Genomic DNA, 25733 nt, shown 5'->3' on the forward strand with positions numbered 1-25733 from the left:
CTGTTGCAATTGATTACAATACAACGCTATTTACTTCTAAGGGCACCTCTATCTTTTCTTTCCTCTGAGGTTGGAACCCTTATAAATACTTTGCCAAATGGTTGGTGATAGGATACAAAATTATTGAAAGATAATATAATAGAGTTTATGCGGTGAACGTTTCAAATTAAGAAAATATTCATGTGTAAATGCTAATCTATGTTCTGTTATGAGCAGTGATTGTTCTGATTGACCGCTCATTTAGTATTCTGTGATTGAGCTCGTAAATTCGTACTCATCTATGAATGCAATCAATAAATGTCATTTATTTGTAAGAATTGAATTTATCTGTTTTCCCTATTATGGAAATGGTCTTTCGTTGATACGTGAAACCCTTGATTGATAAAACTCGCAATAAACCAGGGGGTAGATGGTTGCTTTACTTATCGATAAACCTACATTCAAATTGGAATATCTGATTCGGAACAAATATTGGTCCATTTCAATGAATGTGAATCCATCCGATTTTTTGCCCGTCCAACCGAATCATACTTACGGCTCAAAACTCTGTAAGTTTTTTTGATTTTTTTGAGAAATAGTAAAGGTGGGGATTTTATATGATATCAATTTAAGAGGCCAAAAAGAAGTTGTGAAACTGTTTCATGATAGACGATTGTCAAAATACATATTATGGATTTACACCATTTTTCTGTTAGGTTTTTTCGAATATGATTGAGTTTTGGCTATGCTCATCTTTCACAATAAATTACTGGCATTTTTGATTCATTTAATTTCTTGAGACCATAGAAAATCTTTATAGAATGTCGAATTCTTCTTACAAATTTTGGGAAGAAATGAAGAAATGTGTTGCTTGCATATATGCTCAATTCCGGATCAATTTTATTTTTCATGCTTTGAGGGATGACCCACCACAATTTATTTCATCAAGATAAAAATACATACAACTTTCATCACTTATTTGAATGATTTTCTCATCGCAATTCCATAGAAAAATAATTTGGAACTGTTAAAAATAAATAATAAATGACAAGTTTGAGTCCAAGAAATGTTAGGGACGCCAACATTGACGGAAAAGTTCTATTGTACATCATCAGTGGCGACACCAGCTTTCAAAATCGGGGGGCCGGATATTTTTTGGGGGGGACGAAACAAAGCGAAATTATAGTTCTGATGCTAATCTTGTAATTATTTTAGCCTTGGTATGTCAAATTTTAAGGGGGCCCGGGCCCCCCTGCACTCCCTCCCTAGCGTCGCCATGTGTTTTTTTTCGAGACCATAATTCAATTATGAATCAATATGTTGCATGCCCCTCTGCTACATCGAAAGTTGGAGAACAATACCTGCCTATTGAAAAAACTGAGTGACTTTGCTCCTTTGTTCATCTGGATACAGACATCATCCAAATTTTTTATCCTACTGCTCATTAACACGATCACTTACGATCAGTGCTGCCAACCCTCTGAGCTCAAATAAAGGTAGATAGAGGTTCGAAATTTAGGTAGATGTTGCCAAATTTAGGTAGATTATTTTTTCCTTTTTTTTAGGAGTTTTGAAAGAACTGAATCCATAGAATTATACTTTATTAATGATAAATATTGATGAATTAATAAAAAAATATAAGAATTTACATAATAAAAAAAATTGAAAAACAAAAAAATATATTTATGTAATAATTTAAAATTAAAATTTAAATATATATAAAATGATGATAATTTTTCCCAATCACTCTTATAGGTCTGGTAATACTTTCTTTTCTTCGGTAATGGACCACGACTTGTTCCTTCGCCTCCACTTTCACTGGCACTCATATTTTCGATAAATTCAGCAAAAACTAACCTATACAAAACGACACCTTTTCTGTTTCGTCAAAATCGCAATATCCCGATTCAGCAATTCTACTAAAACAGCCTGCTTTGAAGGAAGTTGTTCTCTTTACTACTTGAACATGAACACGAAAGAATAAATAGTCTTTCAAATATTTCATCTAAACAGATGTGGATAATTTGCAAGAAAACGCTTGTTTTCCAAAACCTTTTATTATTGTAGGGTTTATTATTGTAGGGTTTCCAAAACCTTTTATTTAGGTAGGGTTGGCAGCACTGCTTACGATTACTTACCCGAATTAGGGGATTAAAAGGGTCAGTTCAGGTACCTGATAGCAGGGGCGGATCCAGACGATGTTTGAGGGGGGGACCATAGAAAGTCAAAATAGCGGAAATTTTTGTTGGTCAAGTGTTTTTTTTTATAGAAAGATGGATTTTAGTAAATCATATCATATTCAGTTTCCAAAATTTTTGTAGGACAAAAACAAGTAAAAAAAAATTTCACATATTTCATAAATATATGTAAATTCATTTAATGAGAAAACTCAGGCGCAAGAAAGTATAAGGTGTAGTGAAAACAAAACCATTATTTTTGCATGAAGAACAAGGCTTCAATAACCGTAGTTAGAATGATCCAATTGCACTGTTTCATTTGATAACTACAGTTCCAAGTTAATAGTTGTGCCAAAAAGTCTTGTTCTGTTAACTGACTTGGCGCCCCGGCAAAATGTCCGGTATGCCGCTCCTGGCGGCGGCCCTGATTGGACTTCCAGTGCGTGGTGCATCTTTGACATCGAAATTACCGGAACGGAATCGACGAAACTAAAATTGCAAGTGATTGGCTATTACAGTATCAGGTCCAAAAACACTATTTACATTTTCAGCCGCCTGGCTGGTATTTTTGTCTTTATCTGAGAAAAACTATAAAATATAGCGTATTTCCTTTTTGCTAGTGTCCATCTTTGTGGCGCGCTCAAACTTACTGAGTCAACCCATCACAAAACTGTCAAAATGTTTTTGTAGTGCGAAATGTCATCTTTCTAACGCCATATAGTGAAACCCGATCGGACTTGTAGAACGCGAGATACATACAGGGTGTTCTGATTTGTTTCCGACAAACTGAAATGGGTGATAGATCACATCATTTTAAGCAAAAAAGTTTCTATGAACATGGGTCCGGAAATGCTTCGTTTCCGAGATACAGGGTGTTAAAGTTGAAAAAATAATTCGCGTTTTCTTTAATATGTTTTGACTGCTTCGAAATCCTTTCATGAAATTATTCCTATTCAAACATTAAATTTAAATTCATTTTGAAAATTTCTAAGGCGAAATGCATGCGGATTTTCTATTGCCCACTAATAAGTAGAAGTGGTATGCTATGTAATTGTTGTTTTTAAGTGTTCTGAATATTCTGTTTCCTGAAATATTGCGTTGTTGGGATGCTTTACGAATTCTGAGTTTTTATTTTCTTCGAAGGTCTGTAAAATCCTATTTCTCTGTAGTTGATTTCTTCTTTTATGCTTCGTTTGGGCTTTTGGTAACCAATACCATTTTCCTGTATTTGTTGATAAGCTATTAACTTAGTTTACTATAATTATAATTAATGACATCTGAACCTAACACACTTTAAATCTGTCATTGTGTATAGCCATTTTAAATCTATTGCCGCAACAATTGTTGAATGTAAAACAATCAATCATTTGAAGATGTCATTTGTGCATTCAACAGAACGGTGGACATTTCGAACACCTTCTTTAAAAATTATTATATTATTTTGTTCTGTTCTAAATTGTTACTTCTAAAAAATATTTAATTTAAAATTATTACAAATTTGTTTCTACATGTTTTAGAGATTACAAAAATATGGATTTGGCTTTAAATGCGTTTTTCTCTGAAACGGTTGCCCCTAGCAACTTAAATGAGTTATACCTTTTTTAACTAGAAAAGTCAGGGAAATCGATTTTTTCAGTTCAGAATGACGTACAGGGTAGCACAGAAAAGTTGCTACGGTTTAAAGAGGACGAAATGATTGCCAGTGGCGCCCTCTAGAGAATACAACCGAATCGACCACAAATTTGAATTTCTCACCTCAAAAAACCCTATGTACCAACTTTCATGCAATTATTTGGAATCAGTCGAAAAATATTTAAGAAAACGCGAATTATTTTTTCAACTTTAACACCCTGTATCTCGGAAACGAAGCATTTCCGGACCCATGTTCATAGGAACTTTTTTGCTTAAAATGATGTGATCTATCACCCGTTTCAGTTTGTCGGAAACAAATCAGAACACCCTGTATAACTAAAGCCATCTATTGGAAAAATAATGAATTCCTTTTTACTACACCTATTAAATGAAAACATATGATCAAATATTAAAAATTTAATAACAAATTCTAGTCTCCTATTTTTTCGGCTATCGTATCTTTGTATAATATTTCAACATTAAGACTGCTGCAAATGGTTCTATGTATATGCATTAATGCCAATACATTCAACCTGTCTTCAACCATTCTAGATCATATCCAATCTTTCACCCTTGTGAGTGCTCACGCATATTTTTCGATTTTTCAGGATACATTTTTATATTTATAAGGTCTGCGAGGGGGTCCATGGCACCCACCCCCCCCGCCCTGTATCCACCCCTGGATTTACCTGATTACAGACTGACATTAAAACCATTGTACCTACATTAATGAATATATAATAATTTTGGAACTCTCATAAATGAATATACACTGTATGAAACCCACATTGGTAGATAATTTTATGTATCTAAAAAAGTAGAGCTGATAGAGAAAAACGGATGGCATGTACAGATTAAGCGTGTCAAATATAGTTAACCAAAAAAAAATTTTTTTTCTTGCCCTGTGTTATTTTTCAAGCTGTTTTACTTGGCCCAACTTGTTTCAGCACTGTATGGATTGATAAAGAATTCCTTATTATGTTTCGTGGTTCTGGGAGGATTATATCGTAGGTACCTACTCATTTTATTATTTCAACAGTGAATAATGATTTCTATTTTCCCCAGTGTTCGTAGATAAGTTGACGGATTATCAAACGATGAACATAGAGAAAAAAACACTGGAGACGAATGAGTGCGACGATATTGAAGACCAGTTGGGCCATCGAAAATTCAGCGGAAGTATGTTGAACGTTGAAAGAGAAATTTTGAACGGTAACACGTTGAGCTTGATCAAAAAGGACGTGGCAAGTTTGAAGAGTCAAGTCATGAATTTATGGCAAGTAAATTGGGTACTTGAATTGGCGGTGAATTTTTATTTTGATCTCTGATTGTAGGAATAACATGAATGGCATGTCTTCACAATGCGATATACCAGAGATGGAAAATAAAATACGACATGCTATAGTGGAGAGCGATATAGTTGATAATAAAATAAAGAAAGCATTGAACACCTACGATGCTGATAAATTAGCACTATATGGTAAGATAGGAGAAATTGATTACTATATTTTTTATTTGGGTGCGGGGTAGAAAATGCTCATCAGGGTAGCCCCTGTTGTTTGTAAAATAGAACCAACTGGTGCATCTGTTATTTAGTGTAGAGTTGGGTGTATCGCATCTAGGGAATCCAATCCCGCACCAAGATATCAATCCCGCAAATCTGAGGGATTAAAATTGTCAATCCCGTGGATCCGCAGAAATGCGGGTTTGTTAACAACATATATACTCTTTGTACTCCACCTATTAAACATGCTTACAAGAAGGTATTATGCTACTAAAAACATACTATAGTATAAAAGTGTTCATTTCATGGCAACAGCTGACAAGTTTTGCCGCGAAAAACAAGACACAAAGATCGGGAGGGCATGCAAAGCTTCGAAAACTATTTGGGATTAAAAACATTTTCCCGCTGAAAACATTTGGAATTTTACAAATACTAGTTCTGAATGCAAAATCAAAGGAATTTTCCGTATGCTGAAAACATCTTCCACATAATTCGAAAGCAAAGATAGTGTTGTTTTTCGTCTTTGTGAAATACATTCATCCTTCTCTCAATTAGGGTAATAGGCAATGCTGTTTATATTGGTTAGATTGCCATGTGTTATTTATTGAACAGGCGACTTAGTAAAGACTGTTTGGAGATTTTTATTGCAGGGATTATTGATAAACGCTGCGGAGCGGTCCAACCTCATGTTGTTTTTAAGAATCGAGACTATATTTTTTTTAGAAATATGAAAAGGCGGCCACAAACTGGGCTAATTTGCCGCCCTCGAATAGAGGTGTAATTTATGAGTGGTTTATTGCTTTCTGGGACGTTTAAATCGACGTTTGCGCTTTTATTGTCTAATATTCAGTTTTAATATTGAATCCTGCAATTTCGATCCCGCAGAATTTCAGAGGGGTCCAGCATTTGCGGGATTGGATTCCTTTATCGCATCGTCTGCTGAATCGTAATAGCTTTACATTTCTATTTTTCCAATATTTTTCAATGCTGAAATCAGTCAACAATATTTATGAAAATAAATGAATAAAATAAAATAACTACTTATATGTTTATTCCCAAATAAATCAACAATTACATAAATAAATGAATAAACATCCTAAAACCAAAAAATCTATTGATTTCAATGATAAATTAGCAAATTAGAGAAAATAATGTGTAATACTCGTACAGGCTTAGGTATTCTAACACTCGTTCAGTTAAAAACTCGCCATTTCGTTGCTCGTTTTGAACTCGTGGAGGAATATCAATGCCTTCTACACGCAAAAAAATCTATTCTCAAATTGAGTGAATAATATTTGGTTGAAGTATATGATAGATTCATATACAGGGTGTTTCCTAAACATGCGGCAAAAATTCAGGGGGTTGTTCCTTGGACTATTTTAAGCATGTTTTGTCCTTGGATGATTTTTGAAAAACCTCTTTGTTTCGAAGATACAGGGCGAACAACATTTTTCATATTTTTAAAATTAATAATAGTTTAAATAAAAATGCGTACCGCACTGTGTTTACTAAGTAGGTACAATTTATTTTTAAATTTGTTTAACAACATTCCAATTACTAAAAACGGCCAGTTTTTTGACTAAAAATTGATAAGTGCAGATGGTAAAGGAATACAGATTAAACACGGTTTTCATTTGAATTCGTTTTGTGATGTATTAGCAATTTTTAGTCAAAAAACTGGCCGTTTTTAGTAATTGGAATGTTGTTAAACAAATTTAAAAATAAATTGTACCTACTTAGTAAACACAGTGCGGTACGCATTTTTATTTAAACTATTATTAATTTCAAAAATATGAAAAATGTTGTTCGCCCTGTATCTTCGAAACAAAGAGGTTTTTCAAAAATCATCAGAGGACAAAATATTCTTAGAATAGTCCAAGGAACAACCCCCTGAATTTTTGCCGCATGTTTAGGATACACCCTGTATAAGCAAGAATATAATAAATTTGGGTCAAGTATACTTTATTCTCCAAATTTAAATATACCAAGTATTCCAAATAAGTAGATATATGATATTCTTCAATTTAATAAAGTCGGTATTATTGGTCCAAAGACAATTCTTATATTTGCTGTGAGTAAATGACTATACTTGAAATGAGTGGTTGATAAATTTCGTTTGAATATAAAATATTTTCAAGACAAGATATTGAATTCCTCAATTTCAATCATTTCTTCGTTTGAAGGTAGTGAATCATATACTCGAATGAAAGAATTGATATACTCAAACCAAAATTAAGTTAGTGTTAAAATAAGTATGTAATATGGTAAATTCAAAATTAATTTTATGGTTGTTCCGAAGAAACAGTAAACTTACTTGAAATGAATATTAATTTCAAATCAATTCTTCGAAATTATTCGAAAGAATAAATGCAATCATCTATCCAATCCATTAGATTTCTTAATCTGAATAATAAATAAAATACAGCATATATAAAAAACGAATTTATTTCTCAAATCATCATATAATAAATAAAAACCAACAAATAAACAATATCTACATTGGAAAAAAATTGTTTTACATTCATACAAATACAGGATAAAACATTGTACTACAAAGGATTAAAGGAACATAGTTATCTCCTAAATAATAAATCATTTAGGTGGAGAGAATTCGAGATACATTCTTAAAAGTTCATCTAAATCTATACAACAATTTGGAAACTTTTCGGCTATAATAGATACCAAAAACAAGTTGGGCTTGGCGGTTTCATTCCTCTGTGTTGCTCCTTTTTTTCTGTTCTTGAATGATTTGTCCAATATCACTTGAGATCTGCAAAGAAAGAAGAAATTTGTGATTAATAAATTTTATCGTGGACTTTTTCGAATGAAAAATACTACCTGGTCCTGAAGAATTATTCCAAAATTGTATCTCACTCATATCGATAGATATCTATTGATTTGCATTTTCATCAGCAAATGATAACGTAACTCCCAATTGTTCATGAACAATTTCCATATTCTGCAAAAGAATCAAATTCAATGAACAGGAAGTTGTGTTCAAAAAGTGCATTAATATTTCGAAAATAATTAGAAATCTCTAGAAAATCTTCATAACAGACCCTATTAAAATATTAACGCATTTGTTCTGAAAAAGTAAGAATTTTGTTGAAAATATCAATTCAAAAATAACTAGTCCTCAAAGAAATAATACAAAGATATCAAGCTGAATTACAATAGTAAAAAACACCAAGAGCATCATGAAAAGGAAAATGAAATCCGAATTAATGAAAAAAAATTAAATGAGTTGAAATTATTTCTCAATAAAAACTTACCTTGAAATGTTCCAATCAGACACTCCATGTATCCCTAATTCCTAATTAAATTCTGCTTTTTGCAGTATGTATTCAGTATCTAACTATCTAACACTTATAACACAATCAAAACTTCCGTAGACCGATCAGTCCTATCTAGGGTTGCCAGATGTCCGGTTTTCGACCGGACAGTCCGGTTTTTTTCATGTTTGTCCGTTCGAAAAAATCTGGGTAAACCGGACAGGAGATTGTCCGGTTTTTAAATTTCGCGCAATATCTGGCGCGACCGCGCAATATCTAGCGCAACCGCGTGACAACCAACAGTATTGTTTGTAGTTACGTAGATAGATATTGCGCATGTCAATGTTATGGGAAATCTATGGACTGACGAAAGAAATCGTCTCGACGTAAACACTGTAAAATATGAATTGTATTTATCTCAATATAAATGCTAGCACGGAATTTAAGGATGCCATGTCAAGCAATAAATCTTTGTTGAAAGCAGTCTCGTCAAATGCTAAGTATATAAAGAAGTAGACTGTAAGCTTTTCGTAATTTTTTGTTATATTTTGTAATTTGTAATATGAACTAATAAAAAATGAATTTGTATTATGAACTAATAAAAAATAAAAATTTGTCCGGTTTTTTCCTCATATACATCTGGCAACCCTAGTCCTATCACACAAATGAGACTGAAGGGGATCGAAAGAGATATTTTCTAATGCAAACTGCAGAGAGGGCGCATTTTAGTATATCTTCGAATAATATTCTTGAATCTAGTGGATGAAAGCATTTATATACTTGAATTACGATAAATACTGCCAACAGCAGTGACGGCTCGTGCCCTCGAGATGTGGGTCGGCCACACTCCGGAAAATTACGAACATATATATCAAATTTATTAAAATTCATTAGTTCCAAAAAATGAAGTGATGAAATGTCTTTAAACCTTATTTCAATTTGAGTTATAATTAAATCCAGAATTTCACAAAAAAGCCGTTTCATTGAGGAATTATCCGTGAGCTGAATTTCGGAATCTATTTTACGTTTTCGACGTCTAGCACTCGGTGGCATTACTTCTGGGAGTTTTTCTACTTCTGAATATAAGCGAATGAAATACTCATCTTCTGTGCGAAATTTTTTCAGAGTCGATAATAAAGAAGTGATTCTGGCGTTGCAATAAGTTATATCTGATAACTTATGCTGGATTATAGAAAAAACGGGATCTGTGTATGTAAAAATCAAATTAAAAGAGTGGAGAATGTACAAAAATTCGAAATCATTCAACATTTTCTTCAGACCGGTAGCTTCACGTATTGTAATATCATCCCATTCATCTAAATTGTCGCTGATATGATCAAAAACTTCAATTAATTCTTCTCTCTTATCGAATATTGTTTTTACAGCGCGAGATTTGAAATTCCAACGAGTTTCCGAGCTAGAGGGTAATCTTTTTTTGCAAATTTCCTCTAGAATATTAGTGCGTTTACTTGATTTAGTGAAAAACGACGAAAATCCTGAAAGATTCGAAAAAAACACGCGACACTCATTGATTTTCTTGGTCGAATCTTGTAACACTAAATTCAATTTATGTGCATAACAGTGCGTGAATAGTGCTTGAGGAGCAATTGTTTTTATTCGCGCTTGTAACGCATTAATTTCCCCCGCCATCACAGCTGCCCCGTCATATGTTTGACCTACTAATTTAGTCGCTAAATTGAAATCTTTAAAATTGTCCAACAAGGTATTGAAAATATCATTCGCGGTTCGACCTTTACTAACATCGAAAAAACCCCAAAATCGTTCGGATATTTTACCTTCTCGAACGAAGCGGAAAATTACTGACATCTGACAAAAATATTTAACATCCGTTGTTTCGTCTATTTCCCAAGAAAAGCACGCAGAATTATTTATTTCCTCGCGAATTTTCTCCCTCGAAATTACAGAACTTTTGAAATCAGGATGTTTTCAAAGTTAGGAATATATTAATTATATTTTCATGATCAGACAATCAATACCTAACTACTATCGAACGGCATAAATAAGTTCTTTTCTGATTAAGACAAAATGTATCATAATTTAATAAAAATATAAATAAATACATAAATTAACCATTCATTTAATTATCAAATATTTGAAATAAACTGTGAAAAGTTGCTGCTTGACGCTCTGCAATAGGATAACCGGCCAGCCGACCCTGTGTATTGGGAAGCGACCTTACATCGAGTTGTTGTGCCGTTCTATTGAGTGGTCGTATTCTGGGCGTATGTCGTAGTATCTTTTCCTTTACGTAGCGCTCTCGGTAACGCTGGTTCCGCCATCGGCTCTTGGCCGACCTAACGTGATGAGATGCTTTCAGTGACATTCCAGGTTGCAATTGTATAATTGTAACATTTGTGTTACATTTCAGACCTAATGTTACGGTGTTACGTACAATTCTGGAATAACCTGTTTGGGGTGATGTTACGAAAAGTGACCATTTACGATTGTGGTTTGTTACAATTTATGAAAGGGAATAACAAGGCTGGATGCTTTGGAAATCGAATATTAGGTGGGTCTGAAAGAAAATATTGGCCGGTATAAGTTATATTTTCCTGTTCTGAGTGGAAATATTCATTACCGAGGGAATTTGGATATCGAAATCGATAACTCCGATTGAGTTTGAATGAATTGAATATCTAGAATTATTTTCTATTTCCCGATAATTTTTGGGTCGGCCCGGCCGACCCTGCCGACCCCGACGAGCCGTCACTGGCCAACAGGTGGATTCAAAACGAAATCCGTGATCAAAATATTTTAGCTTTTTTTAATTTAAATATTTCACTCATCAATCACTTGGGTCATTAGACACCACTCAAAGGAATTATATTTTGTAAAATACATTTATATCCATTAAATAATTTTTGGCTTATTCCATATCACACATATAACTTAAAATGTTAACGATTATTCCCATGTTGTTTCGGTCACGAGAACCTTGCTATCTTGGGCAATCCCAGGTGTTTGATTTATCACCTCATCCATTTTTGAATGTTGAAACAAAAGTTATTTCAAAAGACTGGTCAAAATTCAAATAGGATGAAAAATGTGTTTTTCTTATCATTTTTTAGGTTCATGATTGCTTACCAAAATCAATTTCACTTATATTTTTAAGTATTATTAACACATCCCAAAAAATCACATAACTTACCTCTATATGGTACTGCTATGACAATTTTTAGCGTCAGAAACTAGATGTATTGTGAAACGGTATATTAACAAATTATCTAGTATGGCTTTTATTGAGTTAGTTAGCTACAATGAACATGAAAAGAAAAATTAAATTCATATTATCTGCTAATTCAATCACAGGCTGGAGTTCAGATGGATTATTCTCTCCCCTTCTAACACTCAAACCCTAATATTTGAATATTAAAATTAAATATGTCTCACTATGACGAAATTTTGTCCACAAAATTTCATATTTTCATTTATTATGATTAGTCTCGAACATGAAAAATGAGCAAATAGGTCTCCAATTCATCTTTGTGACTTGGGCATATTCTAATTACAACTAAAATGTATCACTCGCAATAATTATAATGTGTAAACCAATTCTTCAAAAATATAATTTGGAATGAGTATATTTCAATTTTCATAATGAGTAAATGATATCTTCGAAGTCGCAATATCGTATGTTCAAACAAAATGTAGCAGTATTCTTGAATCAATAAATTCATTCCTTCATTTTGAATACATCATTTACTTGTATGGAGTATTATATATTTCTATGAAGTATATGTATTCAGTATTCTATTTATTCATTCCAAGTATACCAAATTTCTTACTTTACTTTTTCCGATTCAATATATACTTGGATCAAGTTTAATATTTCAAGAATATCCTGTTTCTTGATTTGAGAATAGATTTTTTTCCGTGTACAGTCTTTTTTTTCTTGAGGGGGGTGTTTGTAATCGAACAAATTTTTGACGACATTGTTAACTCTGGTTCATAGCTCCGTAGTTAAAAAAACTGCTGCAAAGACGACCGAACCACTGCATTCTACGTAAAAAAGTGCCTATATAATATTTTTATTTCAGAGCTCTATCACCATCAGTATTGCGGAGATATAATAACTTTTCGTTATCGCCATTTTTCCAATTTTCGCTTGGGAAGGTGGGCAAAATAAATACTACTCTTGTTAGTTTCTCTGAAAAAAAAAACAACGAGAATGGGGTATCAGATTTTGTCTATAGAATAGAATAGAATAAGTTTGTTAATCCTTTAAGACACCATACAAAAGGTATATAGGATAAGTCAACAAAAAAAAAATATATATATACACATATAGAAGCTTAAATCTAAGACCAATTATCAATACAATATTCCCTAATTGAATAATAAAATTTTTTCAACAAAATTTCCTTAACTTCATGTTTGAATTTACGTAAATCCAGTAATTGAATAACTTGATGCTCTGATAAAGAGGAGAGCATTCAAATTTGTGAGTTCGGTGCTTAGGCACTAAAAGAATCTGTGAATTTCTGGTCTTGTAGTCATGGTTGCTGGATAGTTTTTTCCAGTTTTTCTCATTTTCCTTTGCATACATAAGACATTTCAAAATATAAATGCAAGGTAAGGGCAATAACCTATTCGCATTAAATACTGGCCGACAACTTGTTCGAGGACTCAAATTAAATATTGTTCTTATTATTCTTTTCTGTGCGATGAAGATTCTTGAGATATCCACACAGCTGCCCCACAGAATAATATTGTATGTCAAATGGCAATAAACCAGGCTATAGTAAATGTCTAATAGTGAACTAACAGGAAGTAATTTTTAACTCTTAATATTGCAAAAAAAGTGGTGTTTAGTTTTTTGCAGAGATAATCAACATGGGTAGTCCAACTTAGATTTCTGTCTATATAGACACCCAGGAATTTGGTAAATTCACTTGGAACAATGGTGTCCTCCATATAACGAATTCTCAAATTACCCCTCTCGAAATTTCTGAGGCCAAAGTAAACACATACCGTCTTATCCACATTCAACATCAACCCATTCGAGTGACACCAATTCACAAATTGTGTTACAAGGGTCTCACAAGCTACTTGTAATTCTCCACAGCTCCGGGCCGAAATAACAACCGAAGTGTCATCTGCGAACAGTGTCAACAACAGGCACGTTAAATGATGAGGCAAATCATTTATAAATAACAAAAATATTAACGGTCCCAGCACGGAGCCCTGGGGGACGCCAAGGTCCACACCATACTCTTCCGAAAAACGATCATCCACTCTAACTGACATGATTTTCCCGTCTAGAAAACTTCTGAGCCATTCCAAAAATATCCCCCTGAATCCTAAACTATAAAATTTGTCTAGAATGAACTGAAAGGAAAGTGTGTCGAAAGCACAGGAGAGATCAAAAAACAATCCCGCTACACAAAAGTTGCTATCTAGACACTCGTAGACAGATTCTACAAACGAAAGTGCAGATGTCTGTGTTGACCGACCAGTACGAAAACCATGCTGAGCCGAATTGAGCAATTTGAATTTATTTAAAAAATCCATTATTCTAGTGAGGACAATCTTCTCGAAAACTTTGGAGAAGACACTAAGTATAGATATAGGCCGGTAGTTGGTTATCTCATTCACGTCACCCTTTTTGTAAATGGGAACAACAATTGATTTTTTCAAAATTTGGGAAATTTACCTGAACTGATGGAATGGTTTATTAAATGAGCAAAGTGTTCACAAACTACGGCAGCAACTGATTTCAAAATTTGAACCGAAATAAAATCAACACCAGTGCTTTTTTTATTTTTTAACTTTTTTATTGTTTCCAAAACCTCATGCTTAGAAACGGGAAAGAAAAAGAAATTTTTGCATAAAAGTGGTGATGTTGTACAAGAAACAGATAGATCACCATCATAAAATGAATTTAACTTAGATCTTGCTACTGAAGAGAAATAACGACCGAATAAATCAACCAACTCAACGGGATCATCATGTGTTATTCCATTGATATTAATACAAACAGGATTTCTATTTTTTATGCCTCTTGTTAAAGTATTCACCAAGCTCCAAACGGTTCCTCTGCTTTAAAAGTTGTAGTGCCAAAAATCAAAATTTGCCCTACCTGTATAGTTAATCGTGAAACACTTTATATACACTGATCAACAATTGCTAGGGATCACTTATGAACTTCTCTTCATTTGTATTTTTTTCAAGTTATCTCGTGAATATCTGTACATTATATGTTCTCTAAGGAAAAAGTAAGATGTTTTGAGTTGATTATATCAAAGTCTTCCTCACTTCATCGGCTCTTGTTCACAAAATCGATTATTATCTGTAGGCTGTTACAGGTGGAGTGAAAAGCAATGTGGTATTTGTTATTGAATCTGTTTTTTTCTCTCGTTGAAACACATAAGGTGACAATAATTGAAGAACTGAGAACAATATCATCTTATCAGTCATGCCGAGAAGACGTTTGGCTCCTGTGCAACTGGACCAAATCATACGATGGATACAGGAAGGTTTGTCCCAGCGAGAAGTGTCCCGGCGGTTGAATGTTTCGCAAAGTGTCGGGCTTGGAATAGGTTCATCCGAAACGACTCAGTAGCTTATGTTCATGGGGGAGGTCGGCAGCGCAGTACAACAGCTGCCCAAGATCGTCTTTTGATCCTCAATGCTAGGAGAAATCCCACTTACCCGGCGTCGCGGCTCAATAGATCACTGAGAGTTGCAACAGGAGTTCTAATTTCGAACCAGACTGTAAGACGACGACTACATGTTCGTGGTTTGAGAGCACGTAGGAGGGTACAACATCCCCGTTTGAATAGGGAACACCGGGTTCATCGACGGCAATGGGCTGAGGAGCACCGCAATTGGACACTTGAAGATTGGAGCCGATGTTTATTTACGGATGAGTCTAGATTTCGTTTGGTCAACTCCGATGGACGTATTCTTGCTTGGAGGGAAAGAGGTCGAAGGTATGCAGAACAGTTTATGGTACCCACAACAGCTTTTGGCGGAGGTTCTATATGTGTATGGGGAGGCATTTGTTTGAACCAACGCACCGAGTTGGTTGTTCTGCAGAACACCACCATGACCAGCCAGAGATATCACGATATGATTATTGAACCCATAATTGTTCCGTTTGCGGCTGCCGTGGGCGAGAATTTCATTTTAATTGACGATAATGCCCGTCCACACCGTAGTCGTCTGGTTAATGAAGCGCTAGAAACTCATGCTATTGATAGGATGGACTGGCCAGCTCGCTCTCCAGACATGAATTGCATCGAACATGTCTGGTCTGAGATGTCTAGACAATTGTCAACCTTAGAACAACCGATCAATAACCTGGAGGACCTTTCTAACGCTTTACGGGATATTTGGACGAATTTGCCCCAAAATTTTATAAATCGTTTGATCGAAAGTATGCCTTGTAGGGTAGAATGCTTGAGACGAGCTCATGGGGGACCAACTAGGTACTAGCTTAACCGAAACTTCAGCCTTCTCGTGGTTTCATCATAAAATTTTTATGTTATTCAAACACAGAATTTTGAGTGTTCCTAATAAAGTCTTTTTTCTCTCCAACTTTCCATTTTTTCATTCTTTTCTCAAGTGAACCATATCATCAACTGAAAATACTCTGATATCTGACTAAATTTATAATCTTGGAGCGAATATTTCAGAAATAAATTTAGAACAAGTAAGTGATCCCTATCAATTGTTGAGCAGTGTATATATCTAATAATAGAGTCTTTATTTGGCAAATTCTAGGGGCGAAGTCTAGCCAAGGCAACTCCATTCAACCCCTCAACCCCTCAACAAAATACAAATAAAGGAAAAAAACAAAAATGAAAATTAATGAAAGGAAATAAAACATAAAAAATATACATCATGAATACCTCCAGAAATGAAACTTATCTACAAAATCTGTAATTGGCTCAAAAATAAAACATTCTTCAATTCTTCTCCGAATAAGTTCAAAGAAGAAACCTCACATGCAATTAGCATCTCATTATGCAATTTCACCGCATTAAAGGTGAAAGAGCGCTGAAACACGGCTGAACCAAATCGAGGCAGGCAGCATGAGCCTCCGTCCATGCCTTAAACCTTAAAGCAACACGGTGAACATCTTGGCTTTCAAATAAGGAGGAATGTCCGTAATCAAAATTCGATATACAGTAACACTCATCTGAAGCCGAAAAATATTTTCGACCCTGAGCCACGCTAACCCATTTATTCCATCACTGATCACTCTATCGTGTTTTCTTGAACTTTAAACGTAGCGGCATCACGAATTTTGCACTTTTTGCAGCCTATATCTCTCGATGGAATCTAGGCAAGGATAAAAAACTGTCAATCCATAGCTCAGCTTGGACAGCAAAATAGTTTCGCAGAGATACTTACGTGAATGGAAATCTAAAAACTATCTCTGATAATCGGATAACTCTTTAGGATCAGGAATCTTAGGTAGGGGATTCACAATAGAGCACTTCCAGACATTTGGATAATACCCAGACTCCATGAAAACATTAATTATATGCGTTATGATTGGCAAAATAACATTAACCGACAATGGACTAGTTTTCATTTTTTTGTTAAGGATTAATTCTAAAAATTTAAGTGAAACGAAACAAAAATGTGGAAGAATCATTGAAATATCTCTAGAAATGAAAAAGTTATGGGACTTTGAAGTTGCGTTTGGAAGAATAATTTCATAGTACGTGTAAGTGGCGTGACGTCACACACTAGACGACTGGTATTCGCAGAGTGCTTACGAATTCATTGGTGTACAATCACTTGTGCCGTTCGTGTCGTGTTTTGTTCGTTACACGATGGCTGAAATAACTTACTATATACATACATATAAATTACTTTTTTCTCTTTTTACTTTTTACTCCTCACATAAATATGTTTTGCCATTGATAGACTTCAACAATCAGTACTCAACTACAAACTGTTTATGAAAAGTTTTTTAAATAAATCATCGTTATAAGTTGAACCATGAAGCAAACTCAAAAGTAGATACTTAATTGAAAAGTTTAACTCCTTTTATTTCAGCACTGACATAAGATGGATTTGAAGAAAAAACTCCATCACTGCGAATATATCTATTTTAGGCAAATTGTCACTTTGTCCTTTCACGAAGCCTTTTTCCATTATGGTGACATAAAAACAAACTCGAGTTAAAACTACACTGTACAGTGCATCCCATTTTGGGTGAGACAGCCAGGTTTCTCGCTTGTTATTTAAGATAGAGCCTTGCGGTTTTCACGTTCCTGTCCTACTTTTTCGTGAAACTCAAGTTGGTCTAATCAGATTTTGCATAACTGTTTCCGTTCAAGAGATACAGGGTGATTTTGGAAATTGATACTTTTCGGACCCCTCCTTTATCTCCCAAGTTATTAGAAATAATGCTGAGGTGAAAACTACGTCTGAATCAGAATTTTGCGTAGAATCCAGTGGCGTACTCAATTTTTTTTTTCGGGGTATGGTTTTGAAGATTCAACACAAACCTATATTTTTTTCAATGGAACACCCTATATATCATTACTTCGTTGGATTCGTAATTTTTTTCCTTTAAAATGAGGTATGATACTATGTAGGTTGAATGTTCAGAAATATAAAAAAAACACTAAAACATCAAATAATGATGATTTTTTTGTTAATGAGTCATGAATTTGCCAAGTTTCAATAAGAGGATTATTACTTTTGATTTTTAAAAATTAGTAGGTCATTGATGATACAAACATTCTTGTTGTTATTATGGCTACTATGCATTTGGCAGCATTGTTTTATCAAGCAAGCATTGGGAAGAAAAAACCAATCTGATCTAGCTGTCATCGCAATGAATTATTATTATTATTATTGATTCTTTTTTTAATGGGAAATCCATTGCTCATTAACAAAAAAACCATCATTATTTGATGTTTTAATGTTTTTTTATATTTATGAACATCCTACCTACATAGTATCATACATCATTTTAAAGGAAAAAAAATTACGAATCCAACGAAGTAATAATATACAGGATGTTCCATTAAAAAAAATATAGGTTTGTGTTGAATCTTCAAAACCATACCCCGAAAAAAAAAATTGGGTACGCCACTGGATTCTACGCAGAATTCTGATTCAGATGTAGTTTTTACCTCAGCATTATTTCTAATAACTTCGGAGATAAAGGAGGGGTCCGAAAAGTATCAATTTCCAAAATCGCCCTGTATCTCTTGAACGGAAACAGTTATACAAAATCTGATTAGACCAACTTGAGTTTTAAGAAAAAGTAGGACAGGAACGTGAAAACCGCAATGCTCTATTTGAAATAACAAGCGAGAAACCTGGCTGTCTCACCCAAAATGGGATGCACTGTACAACTACAAACGGCGCGAGAGCCTTGGCACGGCTAAGTATTTAAACGTAATTTATGGTGTAGCGATCACAGGCAAGTGCCGTGACGTCACAGACCGAAGACGTTCCTCGCTAAAATACGTAAATTTAAATAATCTATTTCTCAGTAATTTGTTGATGGCTTTTCAGAATTTTTTCACTGATTTATCAGTTTTGCCCTATATTTTAATTCTATCGTGTCAAAAATAGTATTATCAACATCACTAAATTAGTCCATTGTAGCATTCTGGCAGATATACCATCAATGCCCAATGCGTTCGAACCAAGATTTGAAATAACACACCTTACCTCCTCCATAGTGGCAAGCCTGAATGAAAATTCTATATTTGGATCGAATTTAATAGAACAATAATAATTGGTTGCTTCCGGGCAAACATTCGGAGGACTGAAAACTGAACGAATATAATCATTCAATTGCTGAGGGTCAACAAAGTTTTCAGGCACCGACATCACTGAACCAACGTGCAATGATCTAAAAGATTTCCAAAAAAATTTTGAACCTTGAGAGCGGGCTTGGGACATAAAGCTGAATCTTTCCTTTCGCACAGCCGATGTAACAGCATTTCGCAGACGAGTATAATATCTGTAATCAGCTGAATTCTTTGTAAGCTTATATTTTGATAGGGCCCTGTTCCTCAACTTCATCATGCTTTTCACGGTTGGGGTTATCCAAGAAGCAAACGGCTTAGAAACTCAATTCAACATATGGGGCATGTAGGTCAAATATTTCTGTAAGATAACAACAAAATTTGGAGATCTTCAATTCAATATCATCTACAGGGTGTCCCGTAAAGACCACGTCAAACCGAGGGAGAATGTAGATCTTTTGTAATTTAAGCCACCCTGTATTTCTAACTGTTTACAATATCTCTGTAGCGTCCCTCTAAATAGTCCTAACACTGTATATATATATACAGGTTGTCTCGTAAAGACCACGTCAAACCGAGGGAGAATGTAGATCAAAGGATAACCACCTGCTATGACAAAATTCCCATTATAAAAAGTCTTACCGTTTTCGAGATATTTTTTTTTTGAAAATAATGAATTTTTGCCCCTTTCAATAGTTTTACCCTTACGGTTGGTACAATATTACATCTTTCTGGTTAATTTTTTCAGTAAAATATTGCTGAAGAATGATTTTAACGTTTACGTTAAAAACATCCTCCGAACATTTTAAAGGGAGGCTATGAGAAAAATTTTTATTGGAAACTTTGGGATTATTTTGTTCATGAAGTTTAGCCCATCGTAATGGAAAAAAAATGTACCGAGCTACTGCTGCACATTACACCAATAAATTGTCTATTTTATAGTGATTTCAAAGAGGTATCACACAAGTCATGTTATTCAAAGAAAAAAGATATGGCTGTTTTTTTCCAAATGGGTACGTTTCTGACAAAATCAAGTTTGTCAATTCTGTTAAGAAACCTTCGATATTGCATTACTTAGTGAACAATGGCAATTGTTTACGTGCGGAAATATTACTCGCATAATTATTCACCTCAACGAAATTCAATTTTGCCGGCAAATTTTGCGAAAACATCATGCAGATCCAGATTTTTTTAATAAGATCATTACGAACGACGAGTCTTTCTGTACCAAGGATGGGTACATGAATCTCCACAATTTGCATAGCTGGAATATCATAAATCCACACGAGGTGAGAGAAGATAGATCACAATATCGATTCAAGATCAATTTATGGACTGGAATATTTAATGGTGCAATTTTGGGGTCGATCGAACAGCTGCCCATTTTATTGGAAGATGTGCCACTGGCGCTGAGACGTAGTCTGTGGTTTCAATATGATGGATGCCCAGCATTGGAAGAGAAGGTGAAATTTTGTGGCCTCCTCGTTCACCTGACCTAAATCCTATGGACTTTTATTATTGGGGCTGCCTAAAAGACAAAGTATATGCAACACCCATACCTGATGAAGCCGAATTGAGAGAACGCATCCGCAATTCGGCTTCATCACGTATGGATGTTACGTATACTTTGTCTTTTAGGCAGCCCCAATATTAAAAGTCCAGAGGATTTAGGTCTTCATGTACCCATTCTTGGTACAGGAAGACTCGTCGCTCCAAATGATATTATTAAAAAATCTGGATCTGATGTTTTCCGAAATTTGCCGGCAAAATTGAATTTCGTTGAGGTGAATAATTATGCGAGTAATATTTTCGCACGTAAACAATTGCCATTGTTCACTAAGTAATACAACATCGAAGATTTCTTAACAGAAATGACAAACTTGATTTTGTCAGAAACGTACCCATTTGGATAAAAACAGCCATACCTTTTTTCTTTGAATAACAAATGACTTGTGTGATACCTCTTTGAAATCACTATAAAATAGACAATTTATTGATGTAATGTGCAGCAGTAGCTCGGTACATTTTGGTTCCACTACGATGGGCTAAACTTCATGAACAAAATTTCCAAAAAAATATTTCTCATAGCCCCCCTTTAAAATTTTCGAAGGATGTTTTTAATGTAAACATTAAAATCATTCTTCAGCAATATTTTACTGAAAAAATTAACCAGAAAGATGTAATATTGTACCAACCGTAAGGGTAAAACTATTGAAGGGGGCAAAAATTCATTATTTTCAAAAAAAAAATATCTCGAAAACGGTAAGGCCGGCCATCCACGTACAGTTGAAACTGTCAGTTTCAACTGAACAGTTAAAACTGTCAGTCGAAACTCTACGTGAGTGGGTATTTCAGTCTCAGTTCAACTCGAATTTTTCAACTGAACAGTTCAACTGAGAGAAATGAAATTGTTCATATTTTTAACTGAAAGGTTTAACTGAACTGGCAGTGTGTGGGGGTTCAACTGTGGAGTTCTCAGTTGATTTCGTGTCGAGCAAGGGTGCGCATCACAATGTCGCGTAAACATACCTGCATATACTTCCTCAACACTATGTGCAAAGCTCTACAAGTTTCTGGTATTATTTTTCCGAGGGCTTGAGGAGATATTCTTGAAGAAAATTTCAGGCACTCATACGAGCGTCCTGTGGCTAAAAATCTCAGAGTAGCAGCTAATCTTTCATGTGAGATATTGCAGTTCTCATGACTGTATCTTTTTTCACAATTAAAGGAGAAACCAACAATAGTAATTTTTGGTACACTGTTTCAGTCATGCGCAAATAATTGAGAAAATCTAATAGTTCTTCTCCTAATTTTCTCAATAAATTTATGTGTGAAGATAAATTTCTTTTTTGTAGCCACTGCTTGCACCACTGTTTATGCTTTCTCTTCTTTATTCTTGGTAAAATTGCAAAAATTAAACCGAGGACCGCCAGATCGTCGGACCTTCTCGAATCCATCATGGAACAAACTGAAGCTTTGAACTGCACATGTGTGCACATCTCAGTTCACAGTTGAAACTGACAGTTTTAACTGTTCAGTCGAAACTGAGAGTTTCAACTGTACGTGGATGGCCGGCCTAAGACTTTTATAATGGGAATTTTGTCATAGCAGGTGGGTTATCCTTTGATCTACATTCTCCTTCGGTTTGACGTGGTCTTTACGGGACAGCCTGTATATAGAGAACATCATCCTTCTTCTTTAAGTGCCGTCTCCTCAACGGAGGTTGGCGACCATCAACTGGAATTCCTCTCTGTCTCGTGCCAAATGGATGATCGTACTGGCCTCTCTTATATCAAACATCATCAAAACACCAGAAAGGTCCGACAAAAAATCCTGCAGTTCGAAATTACGAAAATCAAGATAACGTATCAACTTTGGAGAATTAATCTTTCTTTTCAAGTTGATCTTGCAAAATACAGCCCTATGGTCAGACATCGAATGATAAATGACCCCAGAATCAATTGATCTAATACCTTGTTTTAGATTATGCCGCTGATTACGCAGGTGGAGAAGTAGTTTCCATACCAGACACTACGCCTTATCCCACCAGCAAGATAATGCAGTTATTCGGACTGTTCAGACTTACCTACTCTTCTTCTCCGAACGAAATCATCAAACCCAGTACGATCCCAGGGGATTGCTTCAGATTTTACGGTACAAAAGCTAGGATTATCCTGAAATTGGGCAAAAAGATACCTGTCGGTTCTGTCACGATGGAACACAGTCCCCTGTTGGAGGATTTCTCTGATGCACCTAAAGACTTCAAAGTGTTCGTGAGTATTTCAGTGAACTTCTAGTTAATGATTAGTGAGTAAGTAATTCTTTATTGGGTTCAAATACACCAACAGATGTAGACCGTGCCACAAAAAATACAACTGAACTGAATACATAAAATATTATAATATTTTATATACAACACTTATATACAGGGTGTCCCGTAAAGACCACGTCAAACCGAAGGAGAATGTAGATCAAAGGATAACCCACCTGCTGTGACAAAATTCCCATTATAAAAGTCTTACCGTTTTCGAGATATTTTTTTTGTTTGAAAATAATGAATTTTTGCCCCTTTCAATAGTTTTACCCTTACGGTTGGTACAATTTTACATCTTTTTGGTTAATTTTTTCAGTAAAATATTGCTGAAGAATGTTTTCAACGTTTACGTTAAAAACATCCTCCGAACATTTTAAAGGGAGGCTATGAGAAATATTTTTATTGGAAATTTTGGTAGTTGATTATTTTGTTCATGGAGTTTAGCCCATCGTAGTGGAAAAAAAATGTACCGAGCTATTGCTGCACATTACACCAATAAATTGTCCATTTTATAGTGATTTCAAAGAGGTATCACACAAGTCATTTGTTATTCAAAGAAAAAAGATATGGCTGTTTTTATCCAAATGGGTACGTTTCTGACAAAATCAAGTTTGTCAATTTTTTTTAAGAAATCTTGGATATTGCATTACTTAGTGAACAATGGCAATTGTTTACGTGCGAAAATATTACTCGCATAATTATTCACCTCAACGAAATTCAATTTTGCCGGCAAATTTTGCGAAAACATCATGCAGATCCAGATTTTTTCAATATGAAAAAGAATACTCAAGTGATGGTTTCACATAAAAACTGCCATTAGAGTTATTTGGCAATTATGACTCCCGCCTACTACTTACACTCTCCACAAATAACTATTCTAGCTACGTAAGTTTGAACTTCCTTTTTATTTTTTTTATTTGAGTAGTAGGCTGAAGCCAGATTCAGGTTTTTATAAAACTCAAGTGATGATTTCACATAACAACTGAACAAAGTTACAAGTTATTTCACAATTCTGACACCAGCCTACTATACTTAAACAAAAAAATAAAAATGAAAATCAAATCTGCGTAGCTAGACTTGATATTTTTGTAGAGTGTGATACATTGTTAAATTGGTAATTTTCTTCTTTATTGCCCCATAAATAGAACCAATATGGCGTCCATAAGAAAAAAAAATTGACTATGGCGTCTCTGAAACAATAGAAAACAGGACAAATCTGAAGGTACCATTAAAATCTCTATATTGGAAAATGGCTGAAAACCGAATTTCGTGAAGTCATCTTCGGAAACAAATGAGTTATACAATAGTTATTTATGCAACAAGTGCAAAAAGTGAATGTTTACTGCACTTGACGTGAAATTGTCCGACGAGGCCATTAGGCCGAGTTGGACAACTCGTCGAGTGCAATAAACAATTTTTGCACGAGTTGCATACAACATTTTTTCTACGTTCATGCAAAAAGCAAAAAATGATTTATTGAGGTGCGGCACTAGGTGTAGGAAAATGAAAAGCGCAACTTGAATACTTTATTATCAATATCGATTTGCATTGAAACAGGAACTAATACGTCACGAACAATTTAACTCAAACTTTATTTTTACCCTCAATCTTGAAAGTGAATGAATTGTTTAAAACGTATTGCCAATCTCACAGCATATCTGATAAATATGTAGTAGGTTTGAACGTTTATGTTCGTCATGATGACAGCACGTTGAAGTAGAATGACAGATGAGTGCAATAAAAACTTTATTGCACTAGTGCAATAAAGAACTTTTTTTCCACTAAATATAGTTCAATAAAGTTTTGCTTTTTGCATGAATGTAGAAAAAAAAAGTCGATTTTTATACCAAAATAACGCAACTTTTTTGTAATTAAAGCCACGCTGTATTTCTAAAGGTTTTTGATATCCCTGTAGTGTCCTGTAGTTGGTCTAACCTTGAATATATGTATACAATACCAAAAATAATTCCCTCCTTGAAGGCCATTTTCTGTTAATCTAGTGGCCCTGCTGTCCAAGAAAACTTACCTGAAATGAGTTTTTGCCTGTGTTATATCATTTATGTCATTTATTGATGAAAATTATAGGTATGAATATAATTATGATTATGATTTGAGATAAAGGTGGGGATATAATAAGAAATTTTGAAAACTTGAATATCATATTAATTTAATACTTTAGGTTCATAAATGTAATGTATTCTATATCCATAATATCGAAACTATATTCTGAAAACACTCATATGTGGAACGTATTCTTTCGAAGTTGATGCGGAAATTTTTTCATTCCATTTCATTCTTTTTTTCAATTTTTTTTTTGTTGCAGGGATTGGCAGATCTAGAAAATGCAAAAAAAGTACTGCTAGGTTCATATAGTTTCAATGTAAGGAAAAATGAATCACCAATCCAAAATTTTCCGATAAACCCTTCTATATTTTCGAACAATTATTTCGAGTATGTTGAACTGGAAATATTGAGCAACTACGGTAACCCTCGGTATACTTCGATTTATAGGTTTAGAGTGCATGCTGGGAAACATAAAGACTGAACTGAAATTGTGTTTTTTTCCTGAGAAAAATATATTTTTTAATGACAGATGTATGTGTTTTC

At 34.4% G+C, this 25733-nt stretch overlaps 1 protein-coding gene and 1 long non-coding RNA gene across 2 annotated transcripts; one reads left to right on the forward strand and one right to left on the reverse strand.

The window, feature by feature from the left end:
• The first annotated feature begins 283 nt into the window (after positions 1–283).
• Positions 284–25720, forward strand: LOC123682684 (SUN domain-containing protein 3-like). The gene is made up of 6 exons (XM_045621447.1): positions 284–548; positions 4736–4795; positions 4854–5064; positions 5123–5268; positions 22796–23085; positions 25450–25720. The coding sequence occupies exons 1-6, from the start codon at positions 410–412 to the stop codon at positions 25669–25671; spliced, it is 1068 nt and encodes a 355-aa protein (XP_045477403.1). The 5' UTR covers positions 284–409; the 3' UTR covers positions 25672–25720.
• LOC123682695 lies at positions 7907–8693 on the reverse strand. Its single transcript, XR_006747846.1, has 3 exons — positions 8565–8693; positions 8131–8251; positions 7907–8062 (listed from the first exon to the last, which is right to left on the reverse strand). It is a non-coding gene; the product is annotated as an uncharacterized LOC123682695 (long non-coding RNA).
• Positions 25721–25733: the final 13 nt, after the last annotated feature.

Source organism: Harmonia axyridis, chromosome 6 (assembly GCF_914767665.1).
Source record: "Harmonia axyridis chromosome 6, icHarAxyr1.1, whole genome shotgun sequence".
NCBI classification, from domain to species: domain Eukaryota; kingdom Metazoa; phylum Arthropoda; class Insecta; order Coleoptera; family Coccinellidae; genus Harmonia; species Harmonia axyridis.